This window comes from Pseudophryne corroboree, chromosome 5 (assembly GCF_028390025.1).
Source record: "Pseudophryne corroboree isolate aPseCor3 chromosome 5, aPseCor3.hap2, whole genome shotgun sequence".
Classification (NCBI taxonomy): Eukaryota; Metazoa; Chordata; class Amphibia; order Anura; family Myobatrachidae; genus Pseudophryne; species Pseudophryne corroboree.
The window spans coordinates 299,989,423-300,002,197 of NC_086448.1; the positions used below are offsets into that span (position 1 = coordinate 299,989,423).

The window sequence follows — 12,775 nt, forward strand, 5'->3', positions numbered from 1 at the left end:
TCATCACCAATCTTGAAGACAGAGGTTTTCCACCTATAATAGTTGAAATGAACGTCTTAAGAAGTTGTCCCGAGGAGCTGATTACAGTGTTAAAGCAGGAATTGTGCACCAGCACCTGCTCCGAGAGGCGAGCATTGCAACAAACCATCAGCCACCTTCGAAGTCAATAACACTTTACCGGCCACAGTGGGGAAGTAGGAACAGCTAGGATAGCGGAACAACGAACCATTACGCTACCCCCGAATTCCGAAAACATAGTTTGGTGTAAAACTAGAATAGGACCCCGTGGGCAAGACTATGAAGCCATTGTTGAAAAGAGTGACGAGGGCCAAACAGGTTACTTTGCTGTAGCCAGGACTCTAGCCATAGTAAACCGAGGGAGAGTACCAGTTCGAATTCTGAACCCGCACAATAATCCAATTAGGCTATATAGATATCAACCAATTGCCAAGATCTTCCAGGTCACTTTCCAAGATATAGTGGGCACAGAAGGTATGGCGGCTCAACAGGTTTTAAAGGCAGAACCTCCTGGGGAACTCGAGGAAACCCCCTGGTGGAATGAAATAAACATTGGGGATGAAAGTACCCCGAAGGAGGAGGTAGAAGGGGCCCTCCAAATAGTTTGAAGGAATGAGAAGACATTCAGCAAAAATCTGTCCGATTTTGGACACGCCAAAGGAATTCACCATCATATACCCACTGGGACTGCTAGCCCTATACGGGAATGTCATCATTCTATCCCACCGGCATTGTACCAGCCAGTAAAGAAGATGATGGAGGAAATGAGAGCATCAGGAGTAGTGAGGAATAGCCACAGTCTGTGGGCTGCACCATTTGTTCTGGTCAAGAAAAAAAACAGGAGCTTACGCTTTTGCGTAATTATCGGAAATTGAATTCGGTTACACACAGGGATGCCTACCCATTGCCCAGGATAGAAGAGTCATTGGCTGCTGTGAGATCCGCAGCATACTTATCCACATTGGATCTAACTAGCGGGTATTTTCAAATTCCTGTGGCCCCAGCGGCCAGAGAAAACGATTTTACCACCCCAATGGGGTTATTCGAGTTTGATAGAATGCCATTTAGAGTGTGCAATGCACTCACTACTTTTCAACGTGTGATGGAGCATTGCCTGGGTCACCGCAACTTTGATATGCTCCTCCTGTATTTAGACAACATCATTGTGTTTTCCAAAACTATCAAGAACACTTGCAACACCTGGAAGAAGTTTATGCTCAGCTTACCGACTACGGATTCAAGCTAAAACCGTCAAAGTGTCACCTACTTAAGTCGAGTGTACAGTATCTGGGCCATATTGTCGGTTCCAAGGGGGTGGAGCCTGACCCCAAAAAGGTGAGAGCAGTAAGGGACTGGCCTACTCCGGTGACCACCCTTGGATTTGTGGGCTATTACAGGTGATTTATAGTTAATTTTGCAAAGATTGCAACCCCACTGCATTAACTGTTACGAAGTGGGCCAGAGCATGAACTACGGAGAAACGTCCCTGTCAACTGGACAAAACATCAGGACGAGGCCTTTAAGAAATTGAAGAAGCTGCTGATAGAAGCCCCATTGTTGGCTTATCCTAATTATGAACACCCCTTTAAAGTGTACATGGATGCAAGTAATCAGGGGATAGGAGCTGAAGGGAAAGAACGGGTAATCGCTTACGCAAGTAGGGGCCTACAAAAGACTGAAAGAAATTATGATAATTACAGCACCTTCAAGCTAGAGCTGCTCGCACTGATTTGGGCTGTTACAGAGAAATTTAAGGATTATTTGGCTGCGACACCTGTGTTATATATACAGACAACAATCTGCTAGCCCACCTACAGACCGCCCGGTTGGGGGCATTATAGCAGAGATGGATGTCTCGGCTAGTGAACTTCCAGTATCGAATCAAGTTCAGAAGAGGACGATCTAACAGAAATCTCTCGTCTGCCTTGGAGAATGGAAGAAGAGCAGGAAGACCAGTTGCGGTGGAAATTCCTACATTGTTCCACGGCTGAATAAGCAAGAGGATGTTCTAATCAACAACACAGAAGTCGTCATCTCTGAAGGTATTGATGATATCCAGGCCGAGCAAGGCATTGACTGGAAACTGATTCAGTACGAGAGCCCAACACTCCGAAGACTCAACCAGATTGTTTCTGCTGGAGTTTACAAATAAAGCTGAATGGCAAGAAGCTGACCCCAAACTGGTGCAGTTAATAAGACACTGGGACCAGATCAGTTTCACACAGGGAATCATGGTTCACAGCAGCATAGACCCAAGTACCCACTACACCATCAATCAAATCATAGTGCCACATCAGAGGAAAAACCTAATTCTCCAGGCATATCACAACCGATCAGGGCACTTTGGAGTGAAAAAGATGGAAATGGCTATCAGGAAGAGATTCTTTTGGGTTGGCTTGAGAGCTGATGTGGAAGAATGGGTGGAAGAGTGTCCTTCGTGCATGGTAAAGAGGAACATCCAACCGGAACAGAAAGTGCCACTTCACCCCATCCAAAGCCAGTGCCCACTGGACATTGTGGCTCTAGATCATGTCAAATTAGGGAATAGCCATGCTGGATATAAATTTGCATTGATGATCATCGACCACTAATCAAAATTTGTAGTGGCCGTGCCAGTCCGAGATATAACCACTAAAACCACTACTGAGGTGTTCCTGCAAAATTATGTCCGACCTTATGGATATCCGGAGCAGGTACTAACCAACCAGGGCCCTGCTTTTGAGTCCCACTCATTTGCTGAATTGTGCCAAATATAAAGGGTGTAAAAAGCTCCGGACAACCCCATATCACCCACAGGGCAGTGGATTATGTGAAAGGGCAAATCAAACCTTGATAGAAATGCTCTGCGCCATCCCGATGCCGCAACGGTTATATTGGCCTCAGTTATTACCAGAACTCACCTTTACAATAATATGGAGCAGGGGTCCACCGGATACACCCCATATTATCTCTTGTTCGGAAGGTTAGGCAAACTTCCCGCAGATTTGGAACTAAACTCGATTCCACATGATACCATAACCCCACAAACCGACTGGGTTGCGGAACACCGCTGCAGAATTAAGGAGGCTAGTAAAGTAGTAGAACAAAGAATGGAGGGAGTGCACCAGAGGCAAAAGAGTTACTACAATAAAGATGCTTATGCGGAACCCTTGGAAATTGGGGATCAAGTCTGGAAAAAGAATAATCAACGTAGTAACAAACTAGACCATAATTGGGAACTTGTGCCCTACATAGTGACTCACCTGCCAACTCCAGACACTGTCTATGGAATAACAAAAGAAGGGGAGACGGGTGCTACTCCGATAATGGTGCACCACCTCAAACTATGTGTATCCCAAATGGAACAAGAGACTGCTCCAAACTAAGTCACCCCTATTGCAGAAACTTGGAGGGTTTTACCATTTACCCCTTACATGACCTAGTGGATCTTCTGCTATTTATGGGGGGCCCTTCACATCTAACTTAGGGGTTGGATGGGCTCATCAAGCTCAATATACACCCTTACCAGGGAATGAAGCAGGGTCTAAGCAAGCAGGTGACCAGGCTGTTGAAACCAGTCCAGAGATAGGGACAAGGAGGCCCGTTAGAAGTACTAGGGGAATCAAATCCCTCCGAATTGTATTTGCAAAGGCGCAAAACCGTAGGTTGTGCATGCTTACATTTTAGGTGTAAGGGAAGGAGGGGAGAGAATATAATGGCTATGATGATATTTATTTAGGGAAGGTACCCTCTATTGATAGTAACGTTATTTTTGTCGTTGCCTGAGGACATGCAATATTTCAGCGGGGAAGAATGTGATAACCCTGCAAAGGCAAATGTGCCCTGTGGCCCCCCAGATATAGAGTACAGATAGAGAAAGCACACAGGGAACAGTTTACAGGCATACACTAGGCTGCCTGTGTGTAAAAGTGTTGGAACAAGCAGTTGCAGAGCCAGCACGTGGTGCTCGGGACTCTCAACCATGCGCTGGCTCCAGCGTACCTCACACGGCCGGAGGGAGAAGCAGGGGCTCGTGGACCAGAAAGTAACGGTGTTGAGGCAGTTGGTGTGGCCATCTTAGCAGCAGAAAGGAAGAGGAGACAGCGCAGCATCTTCCAGGAGCGGTGCCGGGTTTCCGTTTTTGCAGAGAATCGCAGCCGTGCAGTTGTTCCTGCAGCCGGGGAGAAGAGGCGGAGACCAAGTGGAGAAGAGGCGGGACACAGCTACTGGTGAGCCGGCCCCCTCCTATGTGCCATCCGGAGAAATGGGGAGACCGGGCAGAGGAGAGGCGGGACCCAGCAAGCGGTGAGCCGGCCCTCTCCTGTGTGCTATCCGGAGAGGAGGTGGAGATTGGGCGGCGGCTACGTTAAACAAAGACAAGCCCTCTCCCCCAAGCAAGTCAAGTGAAAGCCGCGGCTTCCCCCAGAGTGACAGCGGACATAGCGTCCAGTACAGCAGCACACAGCTACAGTTAAAGTGACGACTTTACGTGCTGCTCAGTAGAAAGTAGAGCTCTTACACACAAAAGGATCACCAGTAACCGACCCCGTTTGACTGCCTTCAAAATAGTATAAACCCTACCCTGCTTAGGGAAAGACGACAGGGAGCAACGCAGTTTAGCCGAAATTCTGGAGCTTATTGGTAGACTAAATAAAAGACTTCCCCTTAACCAGGGAAGGGTTGTAGGAGCAACAGAGGGCAAGTGCTCCCCATGGTTTAGTAGCCATTGTTCCCTTCCCTAAAGCTCCCGTGGACCTAGTCAGGATGAGGTACCCATCGTGCACCAATGTTACGCTAATCAGCTGCACTTTAAGGGTGAACTAATTGGGATATACATGGTACCACGCAGGGCTAAAGGTGACTGGAATTGTTCTAAAAGTGTAATAACGCACAGTGCATACAACCTAATGTCAAATGTTTTGTTCATTGTTACTATAGCAAAGCAAAAGTTATGCTGTTTAACTAATAGCATTTAAGGAATTACAGGACCAATGACTCCTGAGGTTCTTCATTCCAGTGTAATAAAAAGTTTATTATTTTACAGTGTGAAGTGGATTGTCCCAGTCAATAGGTGGAAATTGGGTATCGTAAAAAGGGTACGGGTATACTACCTTGGTACTGTATCTACTTCGGCGGGTGCCATATATATATGTGCCATATACATATATATATATATATACACACACATATATATATATATATATATAGAAATATACCTACACACACACAAACACACAACTGAATTTGCACTAAAAGCTTTCCAACAATGCTATGGTTCAGTTGTGCAGTCTCCTAAGCCATAGGCATGTACTGATACTCTCCCTTTCAGTAATAGATTAGTGGACCTTCATATCATCTCATATAATACTTGTAACAGGAACACTGAAGCTAAGTATGGTTTAAACAGGAAGTGGTGAAGCTTAACTTTTCTTTGCAGCACAGTACAGTCACTGCATAGTGATTGAGAGTTGATGTGTGTAAGTAAATTTTAAATCAGTGTGCTTGGTAAGGTAGAAAGTATTAGTCAGGCATAGGTGCTAGATTGTGACATAACACTGAAAATGTATCACTTCCAAGTCTACGACTATATAACACATCCTACTGTTTTTGTTTTACAGTAATTTGAAACACTTTATGTGCTTTAATTAGGACTGTGACAGGAATAAATATCTATTAGAATACTGTAAGTAGATGAAACTGGTCATCTTCATCAATCACATCCATGCTCTGGAAATATGTAATCTGGATTACTTTTCAAGTAGCAACAGGCTCCCTTACCAAATAAGCCACATAAACCAGGGTCCCCACACCATATAATAACCAGATATTATAACATATTATAACATACAAATCTGCAATAAACTGACTTACCCCAAATGGTGTAACTACTGTACATAACTAATGTTACAGTCATTCTACCCTGCTACACCATAGTGAACAATTGGTTATATTCAGATCCCTAATAAATAGAATGTCTTCCTGAATTTTAAATATTTTGATTCACAATCCTTATACTGTACATAATAAAGGCACGGCCAAGAGAAAATGTCACTTATACAGTATATGACATTTATATTCATTTTATTTATGTTTTTTTTTTGTTTCTCAAAAGAAATATCTCTTTTTTTAAATAAAAAATATAATAATTCTCAGACCGATAATGTTATTATTTTAGTATCAAGTACGTACTGTATTTACTAATTAAAAAAATTGATTTTAAGACTGTTTAAAAACTTCAAATTAAGATAGCTATTGAGCCCACAACAACCAGATGACGTTTTTATGTTTCTAGTTCATTGAACTTAAAAGCATAAAAACTATTCTTCGATAAGATTCTAAAAAACAAAAAAGCTATATACTGTAAGTAATATCTTTGCTATGTGTAAAGATATGGAAGCATGATACCCACATATCTTACTTGTTCCATGGTTTTCTTTAATAGTACTGTGACAAGGAATGATTAAAAAGACAGGCTTTAACACAAATCAATATTTAGGTCTGGCAGCAATAAGTTTAAAGTTGTAGAAACAAGTCAGCAATAATATAGTGTACGCAGCCTGTATATTTCTTTTACTAATGTGTGTAATGCTGCAGTATCTCTGTTCCATGGGGGTTGGGTTGATCCCCTCCGTGGCTAGAAGGAAGACAAAGCTACATGAGCCCTCAGATAATGGGGGAAATATAATAGGGTGTGAGAATTAGAAAGTGAGAGATTTCAGAAAAGTTCTCCTGTTTTTTTTAAAGTGACAATTCTTTACATGGCAAAATCACCTGGTTTTGCTATGTAAAGGATTGCCACTTTAAAAAAACAGAAGTACTCTCCCAAAATCTCTCACTTTCTAATTATCATACCCTATTACATTCCCCCCAACATCTGCTTCTGTTCTTGCCTTCAAAGCAAATTATGCCCTTTAGTCTTTTTTTTTTTTACAGTAAGTTAGGACACAGACGTATTTAAAAAAAAGCTCTAAAATGTACCAAGAAAAAAAATAGCACATTTACTAGGTTGGAATCATTTCATGATTTATCCAGGTCCAGGTTTACATCAGGTGCACTTACAGATTCAGTATGATATCATAACGGTCAGGAGACTGACGCCGGGATCCCGACAGCCAGAATACCGGTGGCAAGTGCAACGTATCCCCTCGCGAGCTTGCTGCACTCATCACGTTTCGGGTCTGGTGGCGCCTGAAGTGGCGTGGACCAACACCCGAGTGGAGATTCCTGGCGGCGGTGTATTTCATTGGGTGTTGGGATTCCAGGGTCGGTATCCTGACCGCCAGGATCCCGCAGCCAGCAACTTGATTGCCTCCTGCACTTTCAGCCAGAGTCACCTGCATTCAACCAGGGGCCTGATTCAGCATGGATTGCAAAAGCAGAATCTTTCCCTAATGGGCAAAACCATGTGCACTGCAGGTGGAGCAAATTTAACTCTCTCTGCGCATGTTATATCTGTTTCACCTGCAGTGCACATGGCTTTGCCCATTAGAGAAAGATTTAGCTTTTGTGATCCATGCTGAACAGGCCCTAGGGCACAAGCACAATGTTTCATGTTTCCCTTTATAGTGAATATGCATTCTCTAGGGTTGTTTAAATAAAAATAAGTAAGTCAATAATCTCTATAATACACCAGGTATAATCTTCCTTTTCCTCTGCAAATGAAAGCTTATGGTCATACAAGGGTGCACACTTTTTTCTGGACATGCACAATACAAATGTATAGATTTATACAACGGAGCAAACCTCAAACGGTATGATCACCAGAGTCTATTTACTAAGTGCATGTAATACCGTTGCTTCTTCTATTCTACTGTACTTGAGGGGTCACTGGATTAAGACTTGCTATACTGTAGGTTGCTGAGTATATGCATTTCCATAGTTTTTCATGTTGAAACGAGTTTTAAGACAGTAGGTTAAAATTGAGCTTTCTATAATTCTTTTATAACCAGAACCATACATTTCTCTAAAACTGGTTTATTTTAAACAGACATTAGGTTTTCATAGATAATAGATGTGCCAGTTAAACTCAATGGAACATTGGCCCTTGTTCAGTTACATGGGGACCTGTATCAAACCTTGGAGAGAAATAAAGTACCAGCCAATCAGCTCTTAACTGCCATGTTACAGACTGTTTAAAAAATGTCTGTTAGAAGCTGATTTGTTGGTACTTTATCTCTCTCCTCTTTATCCCTCTCCAAGTTTTGAAAGTTTTGATACATCTGTACAGCAATCAATTGAACTAACTGACAGAAATCGAGATGGGAAGACCAAACATATTGTGTACCCAATGTACTCAAAAGCCTTAAAATAGCAACATTGATAACAGAAAGAAAACTTCAAACCAACCACACAATGGAAAAGTGATTATTAAACTGAACAGAGAGGAAATCCTGGGATTAGGGTTACTGGCAACACCCCCCTAAAAAAAAAAAAGGCACTAGGCAGCCACCTCATAGGTGTGTAGGAAGAGATGGTAAGCTAATTATTTTACTAATGTTGACAGTTACAGCCAGCTCATTGATAACTTAAAAACATTGAATAACATTTAAACCAAGCCAATGTTGGGTACTTCAGCTACTTTTACTAATAAATATCACAAGAATACAATAGTGAATGTTAATCTACTATTGCTTTTATGATGAGTAGGTATATTTTCATTGTAACATAATAGAGGATACTTTTTTTCTAATAAAGGCCCTCATTCCGAGTTGTTCGCTCGCAAGCTGCTTTTAGCAGCATTGCACACGCTAAGCCGCCGCCTACTGGGAGTGAATCTTAGCTTAGCAAAATTGCGAACGAAAGATTCTCAAAATTGCGAATAGAAATTTCTAAGCAGTTTCTGAGTAGCTCGACACTTACTCTGCCACTGCGATCAGTTCAGTCAGTTTCGTTCCTGGTTTGACGTCACAAACACACCCAGCGTTCGCCCAGACACTCCCCCGTTTCTTCAGCCATTCCCGCGTTTTTCCCAGAAACTGCAGCGTTTTTTCGCACACTCCCATAAAACGGCCAGTTTCCGCCCAGAAACACCCACTTCCTGTCAATCACACAACGATCACCAGAACGAAGAAAAAACCTCGTAATGCTGTGAGTAAAATACCAAACTTCTTAGCAAATTTACTTGGCGCAGTCGCAGTGCGAACATTGCGCATGCGCAGTTTGCGGAAAATCACTGCGATGCGATAAAAAAGAACGAGCGAACAACTCGGAATGAGGGCCTAAGTGTAATAATATCTATTCGTGAGCATAGATTTTTGTTTTGTATACAGTAAAATATATTGTGGGAAATACTAAGTACATAAACTTACAGTATGGGCAGCCATAGAGTTCAACTCTTAGTCCAATTTGCCCTTCTCCATTCCAGTCCAGCGGAACAATGCGTACATAGCGAGCAACTATGGGATGTCGTAAGTCATGTCGGACAACGGTGTCGGAGTTAACATTTCCAGGAAATGCCTGTTGAAAAATAGGGAATAACAGTTTTAATTTATATAAAAATGTACCAATTACCTTGATAAATGTCTGCACGTAAAACAAGTTAGGAACTATGGCAGCATTCCATGTATAGTGTGGACAGTATCTCCTAAAGACAACATTCTGCTTTTATCTGTTAATCCACTGAGTTTTCCAATAAGGTCATGTGTATTACATTTATTGTGTGTTTGTTATATTCAAAAGAAGCAATGAGAATGGAAGATGTTGAGGGTGATAACAGAGGGTGTGATATAATATATCTACACATATTTGAAAGGCATTCAATTGGTTGACCCCATATGGTCAATAGGGTCAAAACATCAATAGTGAAAAGGTTGATTGTGTCTAAGTTCGACATGTACGAAATGTCGACATGGAGGTGGTCAATACAAAAAAGGTCAACACAAGTTTGCTGATGTTTCTTGCCAAAATGTGTCCATTTCACAGTCTGTGACCATGATTAGTGAAAATGTAGACCTTTGCGTGCTTGCTTGCTTGGGCAAGGTTGCTACTGCCAGTCATTGTCCACATGGGTGGTAAATGAATCAAAAGTTGGAAGAAAAAAAACTTGTGCTGACCATTTGTGTGTCAACCTTTTGAACCTATTGACCATAAACACAGTTGACATTTTATCTGTCGACCTCTTGACATATAGACCATATGTGGATGACCTATTGACTGTCTAACTAGATACGGTCTATCTATACACTGGAACCTGGTAGCAGACAGGTGCATTTAATGTTGCTGTTTTTTTCATCTCAAAAGCTCTAATGTTCATTGGGTTGAAATCTCCCTGTTGACACACTGAAGATAATTGGACATGCCCTTCCCCTTCCACATGAGAGTGAATGCACTCTAATGACGCTGAAATCAACATTTCCTGGGCAGAATCGCTTCCATGTGTCTTTCATTTTAATATATCAGCATGGAGATTTAAGCTTTTAAAGCTATTGCTTTCTAAATGGAAAACAGCTAGCACTAAATGCACTGGACTTTCACTGGCTAATTTTGTAAATCCCTTAAAAAAAACAGTTTTTGAGGTTATTGCAGAAACTATTTTGAGGAGCCCAAGATATGTGTGAAACCTGCTATGAATGAGCTACCTTATAACAGCTCATGCTCATGAAGACATTCTAAAGATACAGTATGTGTCTATATACTACAGAAGATTCTTGTTTTTAGAATACCCTTTCATAAAAATAAGTAATTGCACTATACAGGTGAAACTCAGAAAATTAGGATATAGTGCAAAAGTTCATTTATTTCAGTAATTCAACTTAAAAGGTGAAACTAATATATTCTATAGACTCATTACATGCAAAGTGAGATATTTCAAGCCATTATTTGTTATGATTTTGATGATGGGGCTTCTAGCTTAAGAAAACCCCAAATCCAAAACCTCAGAAAATTTGAATATTACATAAAATTGATAAAAAAGGATTTTAAATACAGAAATGTCTGCCCTCTGAAAAGTATAAATCATGCACATGTACTCAGTACTTGGTTTGGGCCCCTTTTGCATGAATTACTGCCTCAGTGTGGCGTGGCATGGATTCTATCAGCCTGTGGCACTGCTGAGGTGTTATGGAAGACCAGGATGCTTCAATAGCAACCTTCAGCTCTTCTGCATTTGTTCGATCTCATGTCTCTCATATTTCTTTTGGCAATACCCCATACATTCTCTATGGGGTTCAGGTCAGGAGAGTCTGGGGGAGCTTCACAAGGAGTGGAAGTTAGTGCATCAAGAGCAACCACAGACAGACGGATCATGGACATGGGCTTCAAATGTCGTATTCCTCTTGTCAAGCCGCTCTTGAACAACAAACAATGTCAGAAGTGTCTTACCTGGGCTAAAGAAAAAATAAATGGTCTGTTGCTCAGTGGTCCAAAGTCCTCTTTTCTGATGAGAGCAAATTTTGCATCTCATCTGGAAACCAAGGTCCCAGAGTATGGAGGAAGAATGGAGAGGCACACAATCCAAGATGCTTAAAGTCCAGTGTGAAGTTTCCACAGTCTGTGTTGATTTGGGGAGCCATGTCATCTGCTGGTATTGGTCCATTGTGCTTTATTAAGTCCAGAGTCAACGCAGCCATCTACCAGTACATTTTAGAGCACTTCATGCTTCCTTCAGCAGACAAGCTTTATGGAGATGCTGACTTAATTTTCCAGCAGGACTTGGCCCACACTGCCAAAAGTACCAAAACCTGGTTCAGTGACTGTGGGATTACTGTGCTGGATTGGCCAGCAAACTCACCTGACCTGTACCCCATTGATAATGTATGGGGCATGGCCAAGAGATAGATGAGAGACATGAGACCGAACAATGCAGAAAAGCTGAAGGCCACTATTGAAGCATCCTGGTCTTCCACAACACCTCAGCAGTGCCACAGGCTGATAGCATCCATGCCACGCCGCATTGAGGCAGTAATTTGAGCAAAAGGGGCCCAAACCAAGTACTGAGTACATATGCATGATTATACTTTTCAGAGGGCCAACATTTCTGTTTTTATAATCCTTTTTTTATTGATTTTATGTTATACATTATTCTAATTTTCTGAGATTTTGGATTTAGAGTTTTCTTAAACTGTTAGCCACAATCATCAAAATTATAACAAAGGCTTGAAATATCTCACTTTGCATGTAATGAGTCTATATAATATCTTAGTTTAACTTTTTAAGTTAAATTACTGAAATAAGTGAACTTGTGAACTTTTGCACGTTATTCTAATTTTCTGAGTTTCTCCTGTAAATGAATGCACAGTATGTGCAGGAACATATGTATTCCCCGTGAGTGGGATGCCAGCTGTCAAAATCCAGAAAGCGGCATCCCACCCACCTTTATGCCAGCAGTGGGGCGAGCACTCCTGACCGCCGGGATCCCGAAAGTCGGAATATTGATTGCCTCCCTATAGTCATACCTCCCAACATTGGTGGTTCAGGGAGTGGGACCATGCACATGCTGACAAAGGGAGTGGATCCCTGGGGAAAGGGGGTTGCCTTTGCAGTACACCCGTTCCTGTCACTGTGGGGGTGTGACCAGCACTCTCAGAGATGCTGGGCTCCCCCCGACTCTCCGTACACTTGTGAATAGTTGGCATACGCATACACAAGGCATCTATTCTCCTGCTGCTACCCATGTGTGGTCACCCCAACTGCTCCCCCCCCCCCTCCACCACGGGACACTGCGCCCTGTGGGTGGGTCAGCGGGACAGTCCGAGAACTGATAAATGCAGGACAGTTGGGAGGTATGGTATATTACATCATGTCTGAGACACTGCAGAGAACAGACATGATGTAGTCCACT

General features: G+C 42.2%; 1 protein-coding gene across 3 annotated transcripts in view; it reads right to left on the reverse strand.

Annotated features, from left to right (window-relative positions):
* The window catches only part of CNTNAP2 (contactin associated protein 2), a 2,955,022-nt gene that overhangs the window by 1,862,020 nt on the left and 1,080,227 nt on the right, over positions 1-12,775 (reverse strand). For all 3 annotated transcript variants that reach the window (XM_063922438.1, XM_063922437.1, XM_063922439.1), the window contains exon 4: positions 9,306-9,453. In XM_063922438.1, the coding sequence (XP_063778508.1) occupies positions 9,306-9,453 (148 nt within the window). The remainder of the gene's footprint in view (positions 1-9,305; positions 9,454-12,775) is intronic.